The 27,390-nt window shown below is 42.8% G+C and overlaps 1 protein-coding gene and 1 long non-coding RNA gene across 2 annotated transcripts; one reads left to right on the plus strand and one right to left on the minus strand.

Moving 5' to 3' along the window:
* Positions 1 to 15,772: 15,772 nt before the first annotated feature.
* Positions 15,773 to 16,398, minus strand: LOC108102483 (FUN14 domain-containing protein 2). The gene is made up of 2 exons (XM_017207496.2): positions 16,264 to 16,398; positions 15,773 to 16,202 (listed from the first exon to the last, which is right to left on the minus strand). Exons 1-2 carry the CDS (start codon positions 16,355 to 16,357, stop codon positions 15,832 to 15,834), a joined length of 465 nt encoding a protein of 154 aa, XP_017062985.2. The 5' UTR covers positions 16,358 to 16,398; the 3' UTR covers positions 15,773 to 15,831.
* Positions 16,399 to 24,928: 8,530 nt separating this feature from the next.
* LOC108103382 lies at positions 24,929 to 25,365 on the plus strand. The gene is made up of 2 exons (XR_005993631.1): positions 24,929 to 25,092; positions 25,147 to 25,365. It is a non-coding gene; the product is annotated as an uncharacterized LOC108103382 (long non-coding RNA).
* The last annotated feature ends 2,025 nt before the right edge of the window (positions 25,366 to 27,390 follow it).

Below are 27,390 nucleotides of genomic sequence, written 5' to 3' on the forward strand. Positions count from 1 at the left end.
ATACTCGCACAAATCAAAATGCGTGCGGCCTGTCTGATTGCCCGAGAAGTGCGGAAAACTTTCCCGTAGAGTTCTTTCGAACTCATTTCAGGTCGGACAAGGGCTCAGGAGTATCTAACTGAAATCAGACGCTGATAATAATGGTTAATTACGTGTTTAATTATGCATGCGATCTCTCACTCCGTCTGGTCGGGCTCGGTTTGCTGGGCGGAAGTAGGCGCTCAAACTCTCGTTAATAAATTATGTAAATTGTAGGCGCAAAGTCAGCCTTTGACTCTGCAAAATGGAAATTTATCCTTGCTTCCACTGCGCAAGGGGTGGGCAGGGAGGTGTGTTAGGCTAAATCGGAAGTAAGCAATATAATGAGTCGAGATGTCATATTCTTCTTAAATTAAATTCATCAAATTCATTAAATTATCATCTATTTGACATTCAAACTCATCGACATAGCAACACACTAAGACTAAGAAGCAAGATTAATCCGATTGGCTGTCTTGACAATGCCAAATTTGCATTTCTTCTAATGAGATCCACTTCGACTTCTGGCGATTTCCCCAAGCGGCTCCTTTCAACTTTTGCCGATTCTCCATTTCACCCACTTTGCAATGCAGTTTGAACTTTTCGAGATATTGCCAGCCACCTCTTGACCTTCATAGCTCGACGTCAACCCACTTGTGAAAGTTTCTGAGGAGACTTTCGTTTGGAAGGACTTCATCCCGTCCCTGTCCTTACCCCATTCGATGCATGACCCCAATGACGGTGTTAAGTGCTGGACTGGGGCAATTTAAGGGAATGAAGTAAGTAAGTAGGTATATGAAAAACAAATCCAAATAATAATCAAAACTTCACTGGAGGCAAAGTTTCTATTTAATTTTAATTAGAAAAGTTTCCAGCTTAAATTCAACTTGTAAAAGACATTTACTTGCGATTTTTGGTTCCAGGCTACACAAAAATTAAAATAAAACAAAGTTTTGTCCGCCGAAGCTGAGTAAAGACTCGGAGGGCAGAGCGGAAATGAAAGTGAAACTGAATAAAGTTCCGACGCTGGAAGACGTTCCACAAAGAAGTGCATAGACCCAAAGTTGTACAAATTTAAGGTAACGCAAGAGAACAGAAAGTAAGCTAGAATTTGAATGTGAAGTTTGAAAACAGCGTTCCGATGCAGAGAGAGGGGTTTTTTGTTTCCGAAATCCCTTCTATAGCGAAATTTCAGTCCTATCTTTCGGAAAGTGTGAGCTATTAAAGCCAGGACATTTCTGGCTCGCCAGGACACCGTCGCCATTTTATTGCATTTTTATCTCTGGTGACGTTTGAGCCTTTATTATTATATTGTTATATTTTTGTGACTTGGCTGGCTCTTTGCTTGATGAGGGTTTTATGCGCTAGCCGGAGCAGACTCTCCGAGCATTTGTTTTGAGAAATATCCATTTGAAGCATTCCAGGGCTTAGGGAAATAATTACAAAGAAAATCTAGCTTATCTTATCACACCTGGCACCGGACTGCGAGAAGTTTTAGCCCACAAAAACCATACGTCAGCTAAGCTAGATTCAATTTAACTTGACAAAAGGCACACACAATCTGTTGTGATTGCGCATAGAAAAATATGCAAGTGAGGGCGGTGAGGGCGGTGAGGGAGAGCGTAGAATATTCATTTGGCAGATGGACAAGTCCATGAAGTCCACACCACGCCTCACTTCCCTCGCTCGGCCTTAATCACAGTCACGAGTCGCCCAGTTTGGCAGAGACAATCATTTGTTATTTGATTTGCACATCAGCCGGATGTGGACGCGGATACCCAAGCAACCCGGCGGGCAGGATGGCAGGCAGTCAGTCAGCCAGGATGTCAGGACATCGGGACATCAGGAGCCAGGGGTCCGGACCAGCACAAGCACAAGCACTTCACAAGCACAGCCCGGACAGCCAGATCCTCGGGACAAACACTGCAATTTCCCGGCGCCAGGCGATGGCCGGACATCGTTGATTCTTGGTGCTGTCCATTTTCGGAGGCCGCCATTTAAAGGCCGTGTCACCCAGCCCGCAGACTCGGACTCACATACTGGTGGCGTTGGCGGAATGGATCGCCGGGGGAAAGGCTGGAGATGAGGTGTTGATGAGGCGCAACTGCAGTCAACTAAAGTCAAATTTGTCCGGCACTTGGAAGCCAAGCGAACGGGCGCCTCCACCTTGATGGATCAGTTTGGGACTTACTGGTACACTTTTTTTTTTGAGCTGACTATTTTTATTCTGTTAAACTTAAAACTGGAATCTAATAATAGTCATAGTCATTTCAGCCTAACCCACACGAACATATTAACAAGATTCGAAAGTATATCAATTTAGATTCATAGTGTTGAGTTTAAGCATTAGCTTCATCATGTCGATGAGTAAATCGATATTTGTTCTAGCTACTACCTTTGTAATAATCGTTTTGCTACATACCCTTAAAATGGAATTTGTAATGCTGTTTGTAATAAATAAATTACTTACTTTACTTTATAAAATATTTAAAATAACAAGAATTTACTAAAAGGAGTGTAAGATCTTAAGATTTGTAAGCTTTGTGCTCAAACTAACTGGTAGTAACAGCAAATATTATATATCTGTCTTCCTTTTCTTGATGATACACTACCGCATAAGCCATCTGGGAACAGACTTCGTCGATAGCCTCCCTCACTACTCCCCGATGCACTCGTCCATATCGTCGACATGTGTTGCGTTCTCTAATTTAATTAAAATCAAGTTAAGGCAGCCCCATCAGGCGCCTGCATCGTAGCCCACTCCCAACCGCCGCCGACGGCCAATTTGTTACGCTTTTAATTTGTTAATTTATTTGCTGGCTGCACGGAGGGATGTAGGGATGGAGGGATGGAGGGATGGAGGCCTGGAGAGATAGGCAACAGAGTGTATCCTTCTGCCTCCTGCGCGCTCTGGATTTTATTTGCTGGAAACATTTTTCCAACGCCCAGAGCGTTTTGTGCACCGACTCCGAGCACTGCAACAAGTGCATCAGGCCGACGTCGACCTGCCACACATGGATGCACATCCACACCCACATCAACACCCACACAGATCCGGCTAGTCCAAACACACAGCCACACAGCACACTCGTATTTGCAGGCGCTTATCCCGTGTTTGATTTTGTTTGTTTTAACTGCTTTCACTTTCCTATTTACCTTAGTGTGTGGCGCCTGGAATGGGAAATGAAAAATGGCAAAACGCTGTTTATTTGCTCAGCTAACAGCAGCCAGCCCTCTGCCACACCCCCTCACTTGTACAACACCCCCTCCACACACTCATTGCCGTGCAGGAGCTTTAAATTTTCCACTGCCGCTCGTAGGCTCCCTCCTAATAAAGTTGCATCAAATTTTTATGCCGACTCACAGCAGGCCTAATAAAATTTTTATACACCATGATAAATTACAGCTCAGGATCTGGGACGGGCATGTCAGGGCGTCTAATCGGCTTCGAGGCAGTCAGTTACAATTCAGGTGGGAAGTTGGCTCAGCTCGTAAATTGCGATCGTTCCAGGTTCGCAAGTTTCAACTTGCTTAGCTATGTCATGGATCCGATAGAATGTTGAGCCAAACCTAATCGAAACCGAAATGAATAATATCCGATTGAGTTATCATGACGCACATGACTCAAGAAACATTCAATCTTTGATATGTTTACTGATAAAATATGAAATAAATCCTTGTAAGGAATATCCATAATGCCCAAATCAGATTATTTCGAAATAAAATTTGAAGAAAGTGGGAGAGCCGGCAGTGTTAAAGTTCATTCAATATTCGTTGTTAGATCGCAGACGACACCCGTTGTCTTCCAAATTAAATTATTTGCTGCATATGCCAAGACATTAGACGCCATGTGGCATGCAACATAATTTTTTATTTGCCCCGCAAATTCCCAGTGGGTGGTAGGCAATCTTCTCGCGTCGCCCGACAAAGGGCTGAGGCTCTGCCAGTTTGATGGTACTATAGGAAGGAAAATCTGAATGGCAAGAGAGTAAGTCGTTGCATTTTCAAAAGGTAAACAGATACAGAGAATGGGAATGGATAGAAAACCTTAACAAGAATCCCTAATTCCATTTAAAAACGAGAAAATCCATGTGGAAAAACATGCCGCTGTACTGGTCTTGATCAAGACTATTTAGGCAATTTTATTTACCTTTTCGAGCCATCAGCATTAGGTTGGATGAGCCGAGCCCGTAAGCCCTCCAAGTTCCTCCTCCAGGTCAATAAAAATTCAGGAATTGACTTGTTTGCCCCAGCAAAAATATAAGCAAATCCGACCAGAACAATGATTAATGTTTGCTGTGTCAGCCGAAAAATATGTGCTGCCTGTCTGCGCTCCCCCAGATAGATGGCTTTCCCTCTGCCAGCGGCAACGAATGGTCCTGCAAGGGCTTTTCCGGCTCCGGGACTCCACATACCCGTACATCAATTGCCGTATACATCTGTTAACTGCTAGTGCAAACAACAACGAGCTGAAAGTTGTCTAACTTATGCTGATTATAGCCCACGTTGGCCGCAAGTTATTATCAAATGTCTCCCCAGAGTAATATATATCACGAAGTCCTCTGACCGCTTTTCCATGTTTTTGGGAGGCGGCTTTGGTGGGCGGGTCCAGAGTTTAACCCACTAATCGAATTTTCCATCGAATGGAATGGAATGGAATGGAAAGCGCTTTGTGCCTCATGGTAAGCCTTTTGGCCGGGCTAATGTTTTAGGCCTGAACATGCCCACTTTGCCAGGGGCCACAGATTTCGGGGCGTGTGTAAAAACAAGTGCTGCCAAATGACCTTGTTAATCATGTTCCTGTTTTCTTGTGTGCGTGATTTATGCTTATTTATATTTTATGAACTAAACTGCCTTCGGAGTGCTCATGTCGAGCGGGAAAGGTGAGGGGGAAGAGTGTGCACACACATCTATTTGAATTAGGTCCAGCAGGGGAATAAGACGAAGTTTGGCATAATTTTACCATTTAGACATGTTTTTCAAGGATTGTAGTTCGGAGACGGCTAGTGGAAAGTGATATCGATACTGCTGAAGCGCTTAGGTAGTCTAATTTGTTAAATTATATAAATAATATTAAATATAAAAACATATAATTCGTGTGATCAAGTGATGCGTATAACAAATTCGATAACTGTCCGGAACAGATTTAGTTTGACAAGTTTTAAGAGTTGACTTTTAATGGCAGATACAGAACACAAACCACTTCCAGTGATCCAGATCAAGTGAAACGGGGCCTGCTTTGTTCTGATTTATTTTGTTGGCCTTCCTCAGTTATAGAGTTGCAATGACTTGCACCTCTAGAAGAAAGCAAAAGGAGTTCGAAGTTGAGTGCAAGGCATGGCAGAGCAAGAGCAATACATTGCTGCCAAGTGAGGTCTGTTCGTGAGGCGCTGAATAACTTGTTAGAAACTAGAAAATCGGAAAGGGATTTTTGGAAGTTGTTCGAAAAACGGTCAACTCAAATAACCTTTCAGTGTATGTCAATGCTGCATTCGAAAGAGTTTGTTACGAGTGCATTTATTTTGTGAAATTATTATCAGTTGGTTATGATTTCTATATCTGAAACCTATTCAAAAAGCCCTTAACAAATGTTACGTTAAAGGTCCTTATTTCGGTAGTGATGCTACTGCAAGTTGAGAATGAATCAACCACAGATGACGCCGCTTGCTGCTGGCAGCATCATGTCGTCTTAGCTTAGATTCGTTGACTAATTCCAAATACGTGTATCAAATGTCGATAACCGTTATTTCTATTTCATTCCCCTTCCATGATTATTTCTCTATTTTTTCGTTTGAAATAAAAAAAATATAAACTTACATAATAAGTTTTTCGGGAAAACAGACTTTTTCTTTCAGGTTTTCAATTTGCTTTCGATTCTTTTAGTTTGATTAATGTCGTTAGCTCACAAAAGCGAAACAAACATTAACAAATGGGAAGCTTTAAAGTTATTTATGAACTTTGTAATTAATGGTTGGTTCGTACATTAAATATAAGTTTACAAGAAATATGATTCCCGGCTTGTATTTATAAATCTCTTCTCCGTCAAAACAATTTCAGAAAACGGGCTATAAGGTGTGAATAAATATAGAAAAATAACTCTGCTTAACAGGAAGTTATAATCAAATATTACTTTTAATACAAAAGCCGAAAGTTGCAAGCCCCACTGCTTCTGCCATGACTAAATGGTGAAATTCGACTTATTTTCAGGTAGGAAACCCTCATTTAATTTAGCTCAAAAGCCCAGAATGCAGTCACCTGCCCTTGCAGAGATCGAAACGCGTCCTTTGGCTGTCAATCATCCGGGCTGGCCAGTTGAGCGGAGGAACTTAATCAGCTCTCCACTTTCGCCGGTTGAGAGGGAGCTGTTGCACTTAATAAACGCAATTAATCCAATTAAAATGTCATGTCCCATTAATGCGAATTAAACTGAGCGCAAATGTTGTGCAATTAAATAAATGCACTTAACCAATGAAATGCATACAGAGACGTGCGGCAGGGGGTGGGCGGTAAAGGCGTCGTATCAATGGCATTAAGCCGCTTGACAGTTGAAAGATGAAAGGGGGTGGTGGATACAAAGGGCCAGGGTGTAAGGGGCGAGGGGCGAGGGGCGAGGCAGGCAGCCAATGAGCTTGCAAATTTACACGCCGCGATAAACATCAATGAACAATTAAATGCAAGTGGAGTTGCGGCCTCGACAAGTCGCATTTACCTCCGCCCCATGGATTTCCCATCTTGACTTTATTAACATAATCGACTGTGTCAACGCGCTCGGCCATCGCTCCTCTGGTGGCAACTAATTAAATATGGCAAAATAAAATAAATACATTTGCGAATGGGCGCGGAGGGCCCTGCACTTGTGGGCCGCTGTGGCACGGGCTATTTTTCATTTTTCGTGTTTATTTATCATCATGAAATTACAAACAGAGCCGCAAAGTATGCAGCGTTCAATTAATATTCGTAATTTACACGTTGTTTGTTCTGGATACATTTATTGTTTGCGGCACGTGGCAACAGTTGGTGGATCGGAATGTCGGGTGGCACTTGCGGAATGACTTGATTGCATGCTGCATGCTGCATGCTGCACAAATTCCATAGCCCTGATGAAATCGAGTTTTGTCATACAATGTCAAATGTAATCCCCGCTGCGTGCCATTGTGTATTCTCTCACAAATTAATTTTGACTCTCATTAGGCGCGATGGCCAAATAATTAATAATGGAGCTTAGTTTTTGTACTCCTATGAGATCTTTTTGTGCCCATTTTAGGTAAGAGTCACATTGCAAGAAACTGTCTCTCTCTCAAAGGAAACTTTATATAATATACAAAATCAATCAATAAATGTAAAGCAAGTTCCAGTTTCTTCAACGCTGGTCGAAAAGGACGAAAATATTTCTGGGTTTCTTAAGGTTTGAGTATTAAACTAAATATATCAATCTTAGAGAGAACCAATGTTATGAGATAAATGCTATCCTCTGATGTCTGTCTACTACTAAATTTCATTGAACGTCAATCGCATAAAGGTAGTGATCGTTTTTCAGGATCTCTCAAGCAAAACAAATCTCTTAATTGAATTAAATTTGATAGGAGAAAACTATTTGCGAACTCATTCCTACGGCAAACATCAAGCAAAATCAATAAAACAAACTCACAAGCCAACGCATTTCGGCCTACATATAAAAGTCAAACACAAATATTTGAAAATCATGTTCATCATTCTGTTGACAGAGTCGTTTATAAAATAAATTTACTAAGCTAAATGTTTTCATTGGACTTAACTTGTTTGTGCATTTGTTATTTGTGAGCACACAATGGTATATAGTACAAATATACTATTGACTTATTAGTTTATACTTTGTTTCTATAACTTATGTAAAGTCGATAATTACTAACATACCTTTTTGAAAAAACTTATGGATTTTCTTTGAGTATTTGAGAACCAAATTTAACACTGATTATAAGATCATAATATATACTGGTAACAGGAACATATTGATTCCCATAAACTATGCCAACAGGATGAGGAGTGGGTGAAACCCAGCTTATGGTAATTTCTGGGCTGTCAGGACGACACCTTGACGGGCAAACACTGCATACTTTTCGGCGGCGTTGGCTGTGCCAGGCAACGAAACGACAACGATTCCGACGAAAATAACTAAATATATGTTATTTATTTCGTAATTTATGCTAGTATCCGTCTTTTGATCGACTCCGAATGCCTTGTTTTCTGTCAATCACTCTGACAGTTGTTTTAATCATTTTCCTCATCCGCTTGCTGCTCACCTGTGTTTCTATGGACGAATATATTTATGTTAGTTCGACGCTTACCAGCCGTTCAAAAACCTTTTGTTTATAAAATGAAATTGACACCAGCTATATTACGCTGACTCATATTATTATCTTAAGAAGATCTTTCTTAAAAACCATTAAGATTTTATTATTGCTTGTCGTTCTCTTAAATTTCCACATCGCTTCACGGTTGGTAATTACACAGTGGAAAGGCTTCATGCGATAAATTCTAGTTAAACTTTCTGCAAATTATACTTATACTTATTATATAATTATGTTACTATTGAGGAATTGCAAAATGCTGATTCACAGGTTTCCCACCATTTCCCAATAATTCTACGCAACTTCCAACCCTATCCAACATTCGGTGATCTCGAAACTCTATTTAATGAATATAATTAATATATTATATTTTATTTAATATTTATTATAAATATCCCGATGGTACACTATAAAAGTAATCGAATTTAATTGGTATGGGAATATATGAAATTGTGTGAAAATTAGTAGCAAGTTAAGAGAAAAGGCATTTCATAACAGAAGAGCTTTTGTTATAACTAAGGCAATCCTGTGCACCTATGTACTTCTATTTTAAAAGCTTCTCTTATTTTTAGAAGCAGTCTGGAGGAAAACTTTTGAACTTAAAGCATTCTGTGATTTCAGCGTTTCGATTTTTGAAAATTACTGGGATGCCCCAGGTATTTATTCCGAGGGAAGAGGGATCCAAGTTTTACATATGCGCTTCTTCTGTTCAATCTCTGGCCCGGATTTGGCAAATTGTTTGCAGGAAAACAAAGGGACTTCGGAGAAGACGAGCAGGAGCAGGAGCAGGAGCAGGACGAGGTCTAGAAGGCTGCTTATCCCTTGCCCGGCAATCCAACTTCTTCGTGTCGGAGCAATTTATGCTGCCTGCCCGGTTCCTCGTCTCCTCGACTCCTTGGCTCCTCGGGGGCAATTGTCTGACTCTGCCCTCGCCCAACTCGCTCCGCTTCCTGGCAGGCAATCTGCTCCTCGTTGTTTGCAGTTTAAAGGTTGAGAGTAGTTCAAATTGTTTGCCAGGTATTTGCACTCCAGCACTTTTTCCAGCTATTTGATCTGTGATTGAGCTGAATGAGCAAATAAACTTGTGGCCCGACTCCATTGAGCATGCAGAGACATGGAAAGGTTAGCCCGCTCAATGGATTTGCGGCGAAAGTTAAAATAGTATATTTTAATGGAGTCCTGGCTGAGATGGGTCCCATCTCCAGCTCTTGATTGCGCATCGACATAATTGAATGATTAGGAAGGAGAACAGATTTTTGAAGTTTAATAAAATAGGAAACCTTCCCGAAGTAGATTGGGGCAGTGCGGTAATTACTTTTGTAGTTTTATTGGCCCGGTCTTAATTTGGTTCGCCCATCTTTGTTCGGCACTCGCCTTTATTTATTTTCAGTCTTTTGAGGACGCTACAGCACTTTATCAAAATTATGCGACAAAATATCTGTGCCATGTCAACGTTTCAATAGGCGGCCAATAAAATTTACTGCCAGTGCAGCGGCCACAATCGACCTGCAACAGACGCCAGCCCTGGCCAACCCAACTCCAACTCCTCAGAGAAAACCTCCACTGGCTCCTCTGCTTATTCGGCCTTCGATTCCGTACAATGCAGTCGGGCACATTTGTCATGGCTGTGTTGTGGCCAGACTTATTAAACGGCTTTTAAGCGCCGGCTCGGAACATCCCATTATCCGCGCAGAGTGTTTCTATAGACTGCCGAGATTTATGTCCGGCCAAATAACTTCTGCGGTTGTACTTTGCAAATGATGCGGTATTACCGGTTTCGGCTAAATGCGAAGATAAATAGAGGCTATGAGCCAGACATAAGAGGAAACGATGACAAAAATTTTGCTTGTCTATTAATGACAAAAAATATGTTCGAGCATGGGACAACATTAGGATCTAATTCGAAAACATCTCTTCTTCCATTTTAAGCTGCAGTCAAAGGCATATTTTTGATAGGGTTTACCAGAAGTTCGGTTATGTGGAAAAGGTTCTGCCATCTCTTTATTGAAAGCTGTTTGGTGGGTCCTTGTATCCTGAAGGCTATCCGCTTTACCTCAATTAACAAAGATATCTTTAGATTCATAGATTCCTTTCTGCCCTGGGCAATATTAGACATCTTTTAAGCACCTGTTATCCTTGGGTAATGGGTATGTCCAGTTCGTAGGAATACCATTTCCAAACACTCTGAGTAAGCCATTAGAAAACGAGGGGTGCAGGGCAAGTTGCTACTCCTTTATCCAAAAGTTCTTTTGGAAATGCAAGATAACTCGGCGGTAGGTACAGGGTGTCACACAGCCAGGCACTGGGCGATGTCCTTGTTCCTTGCTTGCTTTGCCAGTAAAGAATATTTAAAATTTATGAGGACAGCCCACTAATTCAGCAAGGCCAAGGAGGAGCAGAAATACAAATGGGACCCAAGCTGTTTATGTTTTTCGAGCGTGTCTCGATGTCAGAGCAGTAACATTCGCACGCAGCTTGTCCATTTGTATGCCCCTTCCCGAACCTCTTGGCTCTGGGCGAGAGAGGAATGTAACCCAAATTAAGTTGTTGCCGCTGCCTCTGGAAAACTGTCATTCTCCTGTGTACATATATGTGAAACCGAAGGGAAGTGGAAAATTATGTGTGAACCTGAGGAAATGGGTAGACTAAGCCGCTTTAAACAGGACCAGAACGGCCCAGAAAGTGTTCCCTGGCAGATAACAAACAGCTGTAATTAGAAGGGACATCGGGCCGCCCACAAAGAATGCTCTACGCATAATTAAACAGCAAATTAAGCATTATCAAGAGAAGCCCAGCTAGACGGGAGAAGCCTACGCTCTGGTTGAGCCCCAGCCGGGTGGGATGACTTAACTCATTTTGGCTAGTGTAAACTCGCCCAAAGCAAGCCACGCACAAACTCACAAAGGACGCCGCCGCAGAGTGTAATATTAATAATGGTTAATAGGCAACAAGTGATTGGGGTCGGCGGTTGCCTAGTGACCTTCAGGGACATTTCATCATCTTAATGGCGGGCGGTTTGGGGCAGCAACAAATCTGTGACAATGCACGCGTGAACCTTGACAGCGACACTCAAATTAGAAAGCCCCAGATGGGGCGGCGTGGAAACGTCCCCCGACCTAAGCGGCTTTCCCACCCACCCCTTTGTCACCTGTCATTGCGGCCGGGACTGTCAATAGCACTTAAGCAGACACGGACACATAAGCAAGCGGTCAGTGGAAAGGTGAACGAAGAAAGGGGAACGGAGAAAGGGGAAGAGTTGCCCACAGGGCATGGCTTTTGATGGAGTCCAGTCAGTGGGCTTACTTCGGTGTTTGTGGGCTGCGATTGAGACCGTCGAGCAATAGTTTATAAGCTCTTGTGAGGGTCGATCGAAAAGTTTTAAGGCACCTTGGTTTGGCTTGGTGGTATTAGCTCACCTCTCAGTTTCATATCCCCTTACCTTGAGAGCACATGTATTCGAAGACTGCTTTTGACAACATATTTTCCGAACGTCTGACCCTAATTTAATAACTCTCTGAGAGAGAACTAACTTTAAGTCAAGAACTGTTACACTAATTCAGCATTTCAATATAACATTAATTTTTTAAAAACGAACTGATAAGAAAACACAGGAATGGTCCCCTCTAATGTTCAAAGCCGCCCACAAGATTTCAGAATGTGCCATCCGACCCTTATAATCACAGCAATTAGTAATTGCGCCTCTCCGCCCACCTTGCCTCATCGCCAGGCCGCTTCAGGTTCACACCTGCCCTGGCACTTATCCCTTTTAATTAGGCGCCACCAAAAGGCAAATTTTTCGAGCCCAAGGAGGCAGCCAAGTGGTAACGGCAGCTCCAGTCACTCTTCCTCCTCCTCTTGCCTCCCCATTTTTCTTGGCCCAACTCGGCCCTCCTACTATCCATCTCTATCTCTCTGTTTGCTTTCCCTTTGGCAGATGCTTCGACTGGCAGCAGGGCCCGATGCCTTTGGCCCATTTCTAATTTTCATTTTAATTATTGCGAGTATTATTCTGGAAATCAAGTGAGCGGCAACTTTGGCAATTGCCACACGCCCCCAGGCGACAGGGGGCGAGGCAGGAGGCTTTGCGGCAGCTGTTACAGCGCTGGCTCTGCCTTTCGCCCGACTCTGCCACCTGCCGGCACGGCCTCCTCTCGGGAGCTCGCTGGTGTCTGCATGTTTCCGTATCTGTGTGTTATCATATTTCACGCCTATTAGCGTTTTAATTTAATTAACATTTATGGCGACAGTTTGAGCCGTCTGCAGTGGAAATATACGACGCCAGAGGAGTCTGCCGCGATTGGGAGAAAGGGTTCTCAGCACAAAAGTGCATTCTTCCGAGAGTTCGTGTGCGTCTTGGCAAACTTCAACAAAACCCTTAATCAGTTCGGCCTTTTTCTTTGACTTCTAAGATAAGCTGGCTGCGAAGTTCGCGGAACTTCACTACGAGTCTGCCAAGGGAACTCGATATTAGTTACCGATTCCGGAAATAATTTCACGTTACTATTTGCACGTATTGCCAGCCAGACAGACGGACAGCCCGACCTACAGCTGGCCGATGCATCGCGATGGAAGAGCCGGATAGCAGTCCATCCACGCCTACCGGTCTAAATTTATTGAAGGTCCTTCCCGGCATTGACTTGGACACGGCCAAGTCACGGCAACTTGAGCTGGAAATTACATCCGCCGGTGTCTGCCTCTCTCGCAAGCTCACTGACAACCGGCACCAGCGCCGGTAGCAGCGCCTTAAAGGCACTTTAAAGCTTACGAGCTGGAAATGGTGGCCAAGTTGGAAGCATTGGCGGTGCCTATTTGCTATTTTAATCACATAATTAAATTGATCCGCCCAAGTGCACATCCATCGAGCGTTTCACAATAACATTTTGACATTTGTCGTCATGGAAACTGTTTCGCCCCGTTTTAGTTTTCCATTTGTTAGAAAGTTGTGTCGCAGTAAAATCATCCAATTCAGCCCAAGTAATCAATCTGTTTTCACCTAGTGAGAGCTCAGTTTTTGCAGTAGCAATGTTCTTTTAATTACTACACAGCGATAAAAATCGAATCAATTACTCTGACACTTGGGTTCGAGTACAAATGTGTCCTGCATTGTTTAGTACCTTAGACTGTGCAGTTTTCCCCATAAAAGTTCTCTGTTTTTCACCTTCCCTGCGGCAGAGGCCAGCCCCGAAGATAGAAAGGCTTTTCCCACTATTTTGCCACGTTTTTCCGCCTTTATGGGAACAACAAAGGCGTCGGCAGCAAATGAAGAGGCTGAGGTCGGAAGAAAGAAGTCGTTGCAAGGGAAATCGTGGAGCATTGGGGCATTGTGCGAGACGATTGAAGCTGCAGAGCCGCCGCTCGTATTTTACCTTGGACTGCAGGCAAGCATGAGAATTTAATGAGCAGCCTGTGCAGGAGCTTTGAAGTTGCACCTGGGGAACCCCCTGCCCCGCACTGGCCCACCGTTTTCAGTCCGAAGTTTGAACTGTTTAAGTTTTAATCGAGTTATTGGCAGGCAGCTCGAAGCGGGGCGCCTTTCGAGTAATTATGAATTCACACAAGTCCGATTCTATTGCCGAATTATTGCACGAAAATGCATTTAATTTCCAATTTAATAATTCCCACCGCCCGACCAGCTATTTTCAATTTGCCTATTTGTGGTTTTGTGCAAATTCAGTTTTGGTCAAATTGTTAGACATATTTCGCAATTACACACATTTGGCTCCGACTCGGAGCTTCGGGTTGGGTTGGTTCGGTTTGGTTTGCTTTGATGGCAAACAATTACAGGCCATTTGTTGTTTGGGCTATTGAAATTTGATTTTCTGTTGTGTATGTTCAAGCTTGCATGTGGAACTGTGAGAGCCTACGGATTATGTGGTTTCTGCGTAAGTAAATGTTTTTCCAAGCTTTTTAATGAATATTTAACCATATTTATCGGCACAATGGAATCATTAATGGAGCCCATCATTGGCTGGCTGAAGTGTAAGCTCCATTGTTACCTTATTTAATTATGTTCCAGCAATTTTATGGAATCTATTGCTTGTGTTTATTCCAAATAAGCATCATCAGCCATTGCCGGAAGTTGCGAGTAAGCAAGCAAGATTCTTATAGACTATATCTTCTAGGAATTAAGTTTATTTGCTTAAACCGAATGCAGCTAGAGATATATTCATATAAGCGAGTCTTCTGGTAATGTTGAGAGAGGTGATAGCGAAACCCCCACACTACCACACACCGACTCGCAAGCTCAGCTTTTTGCTCTCCCAAAGTTTAAGTCTCTTTGCCAAATAGCCACCCAATTATCACCTTTAATTAATTGAACCCACAACCGCCTGCGGTCCTCCTCTCCCAGCCGCACTCACCTACAGACCGACCTTCGACGCGACTTCCACTTTTTGCCGGACTCTGCTGATTCCCATGCTAATCACAGGCCAAACTTTAAACTTCATTTATCTTTGGACTCTGCAACGAGCTCTCTCTCTCAATTAATCCTGGCCACTGCTGAATGGGATTATCTATTGTCGGGCTATCGGTATTTGAATAATTAAACTATCAAATTAAACTTGTTGGCGATGGGGGACTTTAAAGTGCGTTCGGGGCTGGTCGCAAAAGAAAACAATTTTTGGCTTTTGCAGATGCAAATTTCATTGCTCATACGACATGTGTTCCGTAGTAGTACGTGATGCGTGTGGCTGGTTTGTTAGTGAGTGGTCGAGGTTCTGGTTCGATTTAAATTGATTTCCATTGTTGGGGAAGATCCTGACCAGTGTGGCATATTTATTTCTGGCTCGCTTGCAGCAGTCGATACCGTTTTTCCTCCAGCAGGAGATAAAGGAAAAGCTCGAGAGAGAATATCTCGGTCACATGTCAAATGGTTATTCAATTCAATGGAATTCGGGTCAGGTTCACATTTTATTCTCGCTCGATCCTTATGCAATGAACGACTTTAATTGACTTACAGTGGGGCATTCTTATATAAACCCGGTGGAAATGTAGACTTTTTTATTTGTTTTCCACATTCTCCACTCGAGTCTCACTGGCTAATCACATATTTTCCTAGTCCCAGTCCGGGCCATGCATATGAAATCTGACACAGACCAACCCCTAACCCACGCCCACGGAGCTCAGCTATTGCCTTGGTTATGAAAAACTTTGCTTATGCATAAATTTTCACCCTCCGCGGGGTGAAAATTGAAATGCTTAAAAGCGCATGAAAATGTTGTTACAAGTTTGAAGTTTTTGCTGGGACGCTTTTTATGGGGGCACGAACTTTGAACACGTTTGAGTATGTGTGCGGTGAAGAGAGGCTCGGCTATTTGTTAAGAGCATTTCTATGAAATTTTCAAGGCTTTTGTTATGGAAACTTTCCCTGCGCGCCACCTCCCTAAACCCGAAATAAAAATGCTGCCCGAGAGCATTACAGGTGGAACTTTGGTTCGCAATTTAAATATATTACATGTAGCTCTGTAGCTTTGGTAATTTGCATTAGTTAAGCCCAGCCAAAACCAAGCAGAAAGCCGCCCAAAAAGGCCACACAGAGGCGGCCGCTAGCGGCGCACGCCTTCCTGGCCTTATCCCCCAGTTCCTGAACGCGGGAGAGATTGGTCCTCTCCAAATGCGCTCCACTGGTGACTTGCAATTGGCCCCGAGTCCGATCCTCCTCCGGCTGCAACACTATCTTGAGAATATCCAGTCGGACGAAGCCTGCCTGCAACGCCAGCTCGGTCACCAGGATCGTCCCTCCTGCGGCCACGGCCACCATCTTACTCGCCTTGAGGAGCACAAAGCCGGTGAGGAAGCCGGCGGCGGCCCCCATCCCGATCTGACTATAGGGCGATCTCTGGCTAAGGGTATTCATAGCTGAGGTCAGACATTGGCTTGAGCGATGCTCTCTACTCTGGGGGTACTACGTTCTACGTACTGCTCTTCACCACTGGTAAGTCACTCATTTCAACTGCCTCGCTTCGGCGTGCCGTGCTAGTCGCTGCTGCTTTACATTTAATTTGGGTGACCATTTGAGAAAGCTAGCTCACAGCATGCCACAACTGCTGCCTTGCCCCAGACCCTTCCACTCGCTCCTCACACTCCTCAGCTCCGCTCAACTGAGCAAGGGACCGCCAGACCGTGAACGTCTAAGCCGACAAAAACATCAAAGTTCGAACAGGGCCATAGAAACTGGTGGTTCGGTGGTGCTTCGGAAGCAGCTACTCCCACATTAAATTGCCGTAAATTTAGTAGGTACTTGCAAAGTGGACATTTTGAAAGTTTTTAATAAGCCATAAACTCATGCGAGATGTACAGCTCAAACTCATTTACCTTCAGCATCCACAGCCCCTCGTCAAAGGAGCAGGAAGTCGAATAGATACGGCAAATTGGAAACAGCATTAGGGATGACTTTAAATATAGAAACAGGCAGCTTGAAAACACTTTGTTTTAAGTTATTTGATAGGCCCTAACATTGCCATTAATGCACCGTTTTGCTGCTTCTTTAGCTGAAGGAAGAGTTCACGTTTACAGTTCAATTGGTGTAGAGGCCCGAAAAGGCGAAGAGTCCCTAACGTTTGAATGCACTTTGCTTTTCGGTCGTACCATTGCCTTTATTTAATTTATCGTTCAATTATGCGCCCAGCCACGCCCAAACCTAATAGCAGGGGCCCCGGAGCTGTCGAGGTGTTTTTCGCTTATCGAAAACTGGAAATCAAATTAACAATGAGCACGCAAATTGCCACAAATGACTGCGGAACTGGACTCGGGCGGAAGAGGGAATTCAACTATTTTCCGAGCGATTATCTAGGAGGAGTAGTGCAGTCTTTAAGTGCTTTTGTGCAAACAGTATCTCAGTCGGACGACGCAGGGAACACCCTTGGCGATTCCCTGGAAGAACAAAGCGTTGGAACATTTAAATTGACATTAATGGGAAAAGTAAAATGTGAAATTGTCTTGGCCAGAGGGAGAGACCGAAGAATAAAACCTCACATGAAATATAAATGAAACCGAATGCAACTTGACCATAAAATGTGAGCTCAACTGTGCGAAAAAGGGGCCACCCAACCGACTACCGAGTAACCGACTAACAGTTTCAACATCACTCCGGAACGTGTTTGCCGTGCGGCGAACTCTCTTACGGCGGTGAAGCTGGCAGAAAAATGTTGCCTTCGGAAATTCCCCAATCTGTCCTTCTTCCCTTTGTTTTTATTTAGCCCTGATTTTATGTCCATTGTTTAATACAGGTGTTTGCAAAAATACGTGAGCTGATTTCAAATTCTGTTGCAAAGATAATTTGAATATTTTCCAATATTTCGGTTCTAGCTTGCAGTCTGAACCTTACTCAGTCTTAGAACTCGCCTTAGCCAGAAAATAGCTTTCTCAGTGCCACAAATTTATGACAATTTAACCAAGTCAACTGCGGAATTACTGGGTACATTTAAGTACGATTCATTTCCAATCTATAAGAATAAATAATTTGAGGTGGTATTAGGCCGTGGCCTGCTTATAGTCAAATGGCCTATCTGATTAAATTTAAAATTATTTTAGTTTTAAATATAAATCTTCTTTTCTGTAGGAACCATCTAGTGGTCTACTCGCTAATGCAGTTTGCAAATGTTTGTGAATTCGATTGCAATTTTGGCAATTGTGTATTTTAACCATATGTTAGTTAGAAAGTAAATTTGCTTCGATTGTTACCATCCTTACTCCACGAGGAATGGGTCGAAGAAAGCTTTCTCAGCTCTATAAAGTATACATATACTCGGTCAATATCAACGCTAACGAGATCTCGGGAACTACAGCAAATGTTGCGGCCTAATTTTAATCATTCTTCTCCAAAACTATGTACTGCTTAAAAAACTGCTTAAGTGGGAGCATCGGAACAGCAGTGACGATAGACAATCCCTGTTAAGAAAGTTGTTTGGTTATAAGACTTGATTATCAATTGGTTGTGGCTGGCGGTTGGACCTTTTAAGTCTGGTAACTGGCAGAAGAAGAAGATTATACATTCTTGATATGAAGAATGAATAGCTCTTTAAATATGTTTTAGTTTATGGTTTTCCAAATGGTAAACAAACAATGGCGACTTAAAGCGCCACAGAACTGATAGGTTTATGGCGGTAAGGGAGTATTCATAGAGCAACACATCACAATCTTCCCTAATCACTCAATAATATTTAATTATATTTGCTTTCCTATTTAACTAAGAATGAGCCCAAGCCGTTGAAAAGGTCCCTGAAAAGGAAAATGTTTGCAATTGACAGCAAGCGCAACTGTACCCCAGAGAACTTTCCTCTTGCGAGTCAATGGCACATGCAGTTTTCCATCATCGTTGGCATCAGAATAGAGATTTGGTCCCGCAGCAAACACAAGGAAAGGCACTTTTGGAGATGCGAAGGCAGGCGCAACAGTACGTATGCGCAATACACATTTACACAATTTATAAGCCAACTGAAGTGTCCTCGCTGCATCCATATGGTTAATGCCATGTGGGACACTGGTCCCAACTGGACCCCAGAAACTTTGGGTGCTTGCGAGCGCTCGCCTGTTGACATGCTGTAAATTTGAAAACAGTCATCCAGTGGATAAAGTGTTGCATGTAGCATGTTGGCTCAAAGCAAACGATTCGTTCCTCCAGTTTGCTTGTTGGCTGCTTTATTTGTGTGCGGGCTGGTACAACAAATTAACTGTGGTGAGCTGGGGTCAGGGCTAGGTGGGGTCGGGATTGGCACCCTTGTTAGTTGCAACTTGCGAGCGACGGACGCAGCTTTGCGGTTGCAGCTGAGGGGTCGGAGCCTGGTCGTCGGCTCGTTGTCGAGTTAAATGGTTTGTCTGTTTCGGAACATTTGTCTGTTTCGGAACATTCGGAACAACACAATTTAGATGCTGCAAGTTGATGCAAATAGGAGATTCAAAGCAGGACTGTTCCACAGGGTAGTACTTACTTGACGGCTTAGCCGAACGAACATTTATTTAGAAAATATGAAACCTTTTATGTCAACTAGACATTCGTTTTCATCAGAAAGCTGGATACACTCATCATCAAGCCAGATCTCATTTCATTGCCGTTCTTCGACATCGAACTTTACTTTCCTAACCTTCGCCTTCTGTTTTTGAATAGTGGATCAATTGGTAGGTCGTGCTGCATAAATATTTTCCCCAGAAAGCTTATTAACAGGAAACTGCTGTTAGATTTTGCGTTGAGCTTAGATGTTTAGCACATGTATTTCTCACTGTAAGAACCCGCATCTTGCAGTTACACACTTATTTGGTGATGGAATGGATTATATGTTTGCTGGCCAATCGAATAGGATATTCGCAGGCAGTTCGGGATTAGCCGAATAGTTTAAAGAAACAGTGAGCCTGTCCCTTATATTTTTGCATCTGCGTTGCTCTGCGCAGGAATCTCTAGAATGTCTATGTAAAGTATATGTGGACATGGTCAAATCGGCTGTTAATGCTGCTCAAGAATATAGGTACTTTCCACCGATACCTAAGGGTCTTAAAAAGTGCAGCAGCTTCACCTGCCAGCGCAAAAGGAATATTTTCAAACCATTTTATGTGGGGATTTTCGAAAACGCAATTTTCATTTCTCTGGCTACAATGCCAGTTACAAATGCCGTAACAGCAATCAAAGAGCTCATAGCTGTGGTATTGTCTTGGGAAGCCGTGCAGATAGATACGGATGCTCCAGTGCATCGATGCCAACCGAAATTGCGGTTATACAAAGCCTGGAAGCCGGAAGCAAAATAAATAATCATCCAGGCTGCGGTGGATGCGCATTCTAGGTGGAGACCGCAGATGGAGGTGCGCCGAAGAAGTGAGAAATCTTGCGACGAAATCAAATTTTATTTTAATTAGTGACTGATATGTCTGACGCCAGTTTGCGGTCCTTCGGATGAGTTTTGGTGTCCCACTGGATTGACTTAATTTGGCTGCTTGTGCAATTAGTTTTTTAGCTTCCAACAAGTGTGACGGACTCTTCCCATGTCTTCGGTCTTAGCTTAGTTTTGCGCCTCGTGAATTATGTAGGGCGGCAGTCAGGACCATCTCTGCTGATCCCGCAGTTGCCCGAATGTTTTTTATGAGGTTCGTGCTGGCCGGGACCTTTTGGGTCAAATTAGTGTGACACGCAGCCCCAGCTTAATTCCGGGGGAAGGTCTCGCAACAATGTCTCACAGTTTGCATAAATGCATGGGGACCCGACTTTACTTCTTTCGGTTGCCGATTTTTTATGCATTTACTACGTGACTCTCCCCGGGGCCTCTCAAATTGTTGCCCTCTACTCTGAAAGTGTTTAATAAATAAATTACAAGCGACGAGAAAGGTCTTTGGGGGTAATTGCACTATTCAGAGGGCAGGGGATACGAAAGGCTCTCATTCAATTTGCATACCTCCTAAGGATCCCAACGCACAGGTTTGAAACGCAGTTAAAGATTATTGCTGCTCTCACCAGAAATTCAATTTGTTTATAACAAAACATTTATATCAATTTTAGTAGAAAAAGGATGAAACAGTGTCTAGCTACGTAAGCACATGTGCCTTTGAAGAAGCGTCAGATCGGAGTGATTTTTCCACTCCTTTTCTGTTCATATTGGCAACAAATTTGTCCGGAAAAAGTTGGGTTTATCGGAATTTCTTTAATTTCATTTCGTATCCGAGTACTTCATATTTGGAAATCTAAAACTCCGCTAGTTTCTGGTTAAATTTGTGAATGGGGCTTGCCAGTTTCACCCGTCCTAGTGTTAAGCCAGCGGTGTTGATGTCGAGGAATATTTCGTTTCACTGATTGTGACCACCTGATGATGGGGGAAAACCAGGGAGAGATGCCTGCAGTTGGCATGACGACGCCCCTTAATTAGCAGAAAATATGCGCAAATCGAAAGCCAAGGAAAATGGCAAAATTGGCTAATTGGAGGCTTCCAGTGGTGGTTCCCTTGTTTTCAAAACTCGACTTCATCAGGCCCTGTTGTTCGGCTTCCGTTTTCGGGACTCTGGAAAAAAACTGTCGCTGCCGGGGATTAACATTTGATTAATGCGTGGAGCCATGAAGATGGTTAGCTGACTTGGGTCATGTTCGGACCAGTGATGCATTAGAATGCAGCTCACTGCCTGTTGGGTTCTATTAACACCCCACTAACAGCTGGCTGCGGCTCATCCCTTACCTCATCCCAACCTCAACGCCGGCCTCATCTTCATTCCCATCCACATCCAGGACTCGTTCCTCCCCCAAGGCATTCCATTTTTGGGGCATTTCCCTGTCTCTGTCTTTAGAGGAACACATGTCGCCACATAATGCGTTGAGTGCATACAGAATGAGACGAAATGGAAAATTCCAACTGGCGACGGGGCGGCGGGGCGGCGGGAGCGTGAAATATGGCAACAACGCGCCAGCTGGCAAAATGCAACACGAAGGAGGCGCCTAAGTTGTCGCATCGCACATTGCCACAGCTGACAGGATGGCTCTGGAGATGAAAAACCGTTTCGCAAGCTATCCATTTTCAAATTGATGGCATTTTAATCGGCTCCGATACGGAGCCCTTCTTCCACTGGAGAATGTTCCGAGGAGCTTTAAAGTTGGAGTCTTTAAGGCTTAAACGGTGGCAGTGGCGGTCGATTTAATTAACTGTTCGGTCAACTAGGCAGGCCTTTGGGATGGTTGAACTCGCAATGTTTGTCTTACTCTGATTTCGCAGCTTTTGGCTCGATAATTGAGAGACCAAATTGATTAATTGCTCAGCGGCTGGCTGCTTTTTGACGCAGAAGAAGAACACGGGGGGAGGCTTGCCAGCGGCTTGCAATTAATAAAGGCGCGAAAAAATCAGTGGTAATTGCTGTCCATCCAATCAATGCACTGCGTTTGATGGTTCTGCTGACCGGAAGATTCATTTGCGTTATTTAAAGCCTACTGCTGATCAGCAGAGTTTTCTCAACTACGCATCTGTATTCCCTTAAAGAGATATTTCGAGAAGAGGTTCTAAGCTCTGTCGAATAAGTTTTTAATTTTCTTTACATCTTTGTGTGTGTAGTTTGAAAAACATTGATTCCGATACCTCTTTTCTTTTTTCTTATTTTCATGTGTTAAATGAGTAAGTAGATAGGATAAGACTATATAGAACGGCGAAAAATAATATCATTCGAGAAGGTTTATGAAGAAGAACGGCATGAGGAGAGGGACGCCTAAAGTAATTTCCGCTTCGTGCAGATGATCCTTTGGTTAAGGTTGGTAGATCAATTGGTCAAATTTTGCTGCTGAGGACTTGCCATAGTAGAGTAGAGGGAGCTGTCATGTTGGTGTCGAGACTTACAGGTGGCTTAGGCTTTAATTCTGCCCCTAATGTTACATCAATGGGGTTTTTCACTGTAATGGTGACTTTTGCTAGCACAGTTAACAGTTCTTATCGTCTGATAATAAGTTAAGAACTTCCCGACACTCGCGGGGTTCTTCTTTAATAAGGGTCAAGCATTTGTTTCCGAACAGCATCGCGAAGGCTTACATTCGGTGAGAAAAAACAAAATTAAACTTATCGTATAAGCATCCTTCTAAAGTTTATACGAACAGATATACGGACATACGAAATATTCCCGCGCACCCCTTCTGATTATTAGATTTTATTTGAAATTAACGGCCGTTGGGCCGCCCGCGTTTCTAGTTGGTTGCTCTGCTTCTTAGTTCGGTTCTCTCTTTCTCGAGTTGTGTAACGAGATGTCCAGAGTGAGGGAGACAAAGCTATCTATCAGTGTACGTGGTCCCTTGAGTTGCTTAGTGAGTGAGAGTGAATGCGATGTCAATAGTGAACCTGACAAATTGCGTAGCTGAATTACTCGTCAGAAAAATATAAGAAGAAGAAAGGGTAAAATGTGCCATTCAGAAAGGAAGACTCCGAGGATGCAAGTCGCAACCAAATTTCACTTTACTTTATTTTCACTTTCGTTATTTACAATTTAAAAGAGTAGGCCTTGGCTATAGTGAAAGTTTGAATACCAACAGAACAATGTAAAAGTTAGTTATAATTACATCAACGAAGCGTAAGCATCTAAAATATTAACAAACTTGCTAGACAAATTCGAAGTCGTTACCATTCCAACTCGCGATGTCGAACTGAAAGGCCAATTGTCGATGTCCGTGAACGATAAAGTGGCTTCTGGGGACACAACCTGCCCACAAGACGGTCATTTGAGGAAGCAGTGCAGCCATTGGGCCCATCTTCATGCGCTTCGTGCAGAACAGCACAAATCAAACGGGATCGATGAAGTCCGATACTTGATCAACAGGGTGACTCCGATCTCCTCCTTACTCAGCATCGAATGGCTGATCAGTAATCTATGCAGCAAAAAGAATCCGCCGCCACTCTTCAATTAGGTTAAGCGTCTTCTGCTGCTCTTGCCACTTCTGTTAAACCCAGACACCGAGGTGCTGACCGACGTCTGCTGCACACTTTACATCTTCGGGGAAGACCTCAGGATGTTCCAGTCACTGATCGACTTTGCGCAGCGCCGGTATAATTGCGGCCGCCTTAGATGAACAGACTGACGTTGTAATTGCCTTCCAAACATTGCCCTGGCTAAGACTTCTGGTACAGCACAGCCAGTCAACATTGAAAATGGTTCCCGTAGGGTGAACACAATTTCGGCAGATACCCAACACCAGATTCAAGCGCTCATTCAGGTCGAGGTATTTCATCAATTGCTCGAATTTCTGGAGAAAGAAGACTTGGAGGCCCAAGTCCGCTGGAGAATGACAAGCACCTTGCCCTTCCGCACCCCCAAACAGATCATTGCTCAACTGATTTTGAAGTTGTATATGGCTCAGGTCACATCGCGATGGCCCTGACCGGTTGGACCAATCTGTTCGCCTCGCGAGAAGCGTACAGGCACCGGAAATGTATGCGTGGTGAGTAATAAAGATTACTTTAGCATTTCTGACGGTGTTCCCGGGCTTAATTTCAGCCTGTTCAAGGCTCCCTACTGTGGCTAGACTATTGAACTTATGTCGGAGTTATAAATTTGTCTGCTACCATAACTTTATTACCATATATTCGGACTGGAGTCGCTTGAGCCTTTAAATACGGCCAATAAAATGAGTAAACTTAGTTCATTCTCATATCAGGACACAAACACTAGAAAATTGAAGAATCGCGCTTGCGAGGTGCGCTGGTATATATGTATAGAATCTTCATGCTTTAGCCCATATTCTAGCTTTTGTAGTTATCTTATAATGATCGATGAGATTACCCTATAAGAGAAAGGTAGCGAAATCAATATACCCCTTAGCTTTACTAGAAGCGGGCTTAAAATTAATGCAGAATCTCTTATTCTAACCATTCTTTCACCTGAAATATCTGTTTTACAGCAATCACTACCTACTCTTGCCCAGCTACTTGCTTCAAGACAAAGGCAGTCATGCCCGTGCACTCAGTACGGGAAAGTCCGGCGCCCCTCAGCCAGAAGTTGTGGTGCCTCCAGCACAAGGAAAATTTAAAACTGCCAAAAGTAAGACTTCAGGGAACAAGACGAGGAGATGGGTAAGTTTTTGTTTACTACATTTTATTTATTAGCTTAACTCACGAGCTTTTACATTCTATAAAGGTTGCATTAACATAATTCAAATCACCTGATCGACCTTATTAACCAATAATCAATAATACCCATGTGAAGCTTATAAGTGTAAGTTTTGTAAGTAATTATTCTTGAATTTGTAGCCACCTTCGGGAGCCTTTAACTACCTGAAATTGAACTCGGAAGCACCTTCTGGAATTCTAAGGTAATTATATAAGATGGTCTTATCAAGAAGAAATGTTATCCTGCATCTGTATAGATTCCAGTTTGCCTAAGCCGCCCACCCTACGACTACAGGTGCATTTAGGCTTTCCGACTGAACGGAGAGATTGGACAACCCGATAAAGAATATCCATCGGGAAGACCTTAGTCATTTGCAATGAACAGATTTAAGTGCGGCTCCAAAATCATGAACTTCTAAATTAGTTGATGAATTATCTGTTCGGGGTGCCCGATGTCAAGGTCCTCCAAGTTTCCTTTCTCCAGAAATTCGCAAAATTTATGAAATACCTCGACCTGAATGAGCGCTTGAATCTGGTGTTGGGTACCTGTCGAAATGGTGTTTATCACCCTACCGGAACCCTTATCAATGTTGACTATGCTCTTCTGTAAAAGAAGCCTTAGCCAGGGCAATGCTAGTGAGGCGTTGACAACGTCACTCTGTTCATCTGAGGAGGCCTCAATGATACTGACGCTGCGCTGAGTCGATCAGTGACTGGATCATGCTGTGGTGGCCGTCGAAGATGTGAAGTATGCAGCACACGTCGGCTAGCACCTGGGCGTCGTGGCTTAACAGAAATATCAACAGAACCGGCCGAAATCGCTTCACTTTATAGAAAAGTGGCGGCGGATTCTTTTTGCTTCACAGATTTCTCATCAGCCATGCGATGCTGCGTAGGATGAAGAGCAGAGTCACCCTGTTGATCAAGTACTGGATTTCTTCGATCATGTTGGATTTGTGTTCCTACAAAATGGAGCAGTGAGTGCAGTGCTTCCTCGACCGAGCATCTCGTATCTTGATTGTGTGCCCAGTTCACAATATCCTTCTTAAAACTCGACAATTAGCCATTTGGTTCCACGTCCCGAGTTGGAATTGGTAGCGACTTGGAGTTGGGCTGACTAGATTTGTCAGCAGTTTTTTGGATTTTAAGCTTGGTTGATATATTTATAATTATCTTGTAATAATCATCTTCAGACATTCAATAAAACCAAGGCCCACACTCTTGGGTTTTAAGTAAGAAATGCCGTGCATTCAAGAATCTTTTTAGTTAAGTGAAAATTAATTTATATTTTTCACAAATCGACAGACGCTCAAATTTAAAGCTATGTGAAAATATTCCAGACATTGTATAGATATCTGTTTTTGATTTTCGGTGTAAAAGTAATACGCATTTGGGCGACATTGGAAACAACATGCCCAATTCCAAATTTCTCATCTCATTTCTGTATCTCTTAAAGTTCCTAAGATCTCAGCGTTCATACGGACAGGCGGACAAAGTCCTATTAGCAGACTCTAAGACTAAACATTAATACCGAAATTTTCCACAGCCGATCAAGGCCAGAGTAGGAGTCCTGTTACGGACATTTAGAAAGAGAATTGAACTTGAATACAAGAGAATCAAGCTTAGCTTTAAGAAAGTTCTCTCAGAGAACATAAGAATTGTAAAGGCCCAAATCGAGGCTTCATCATAAATTAAAACTTAAAATCAAATCAGTTTTTTACAGTTCACGTTGAAGAACAGTTTAACTCGGAGTTCAGTTTGAGACACGAAACTATTCGGGTCGGTGTACTTCATTATAAAAAATCTTGTAACAATTCGGTTTAATAAAATAAAATTAATTTTTTAATTAATTTTAAAAGCAAAATAAAAATACCCAGCAAAGATATTCCAAAACTCTACAAGTGAAACAGCGAAGACATTTAACAAAATCTTGCAAGTGAATGAAATTTTACAAATAAAACAAACGAAAGACATTTACACTTTTATAAAACTTTTCAAAGCAATTCAACATTAATAAAATAAAATTTATAAAGAACCAAAACCCATTTTTGTAAAATAAACACATTAAAAAAAATAGAAAAACTAAAAAAACTTTGAAAAAAAAACAAATAATAATAAAAACCAACATAAAAGATGACTTCACCACAATTATTACCAGAGATTCATCTGAAGTTGTTAAGTCAACTGAGGGAGCTACAATATTTTGATGGGACTGCAGGCAGATTATCCGAGTTCATCAATCAAGTGGAGTTTTTTGTTACAATTTTACGCAACTCAAGACGCGAGACAAGCCCACGTCATATTCAGAGCAATCAGAAGACTGGTAGTGGACTCAGCACAGGAAACAGTGGCACAAGCTGGACCAAGCAACTGGCCATCTATGAAGGAAGCACTATCCACATCATTTAAGGATCACCGCCCCTATGAAACTTTGATACAACATCTTGGAAACACCGAGTACCGCGGAAGTACCAGTAAGATCATAGAAACATTAGAAAATA

The sequence above is a fragment of the Drosophila eugracilis genome, unplaced genomic scaffold, assembly GCF_018153835.1.
Source record: "Drosophila eugracilis isolate 14026-0451.02 unplaced genomic scaffold, ASM1815383v1 contig_1828, whole genome shotgun sequence".
In the NCBI taxonomy this organism is placed as follows: Eukaryota; Metazoa; Arthropoda; class Insecta; order Diptera; family Drosophilidae; genus Drosophila; species Drosophila eugracilis.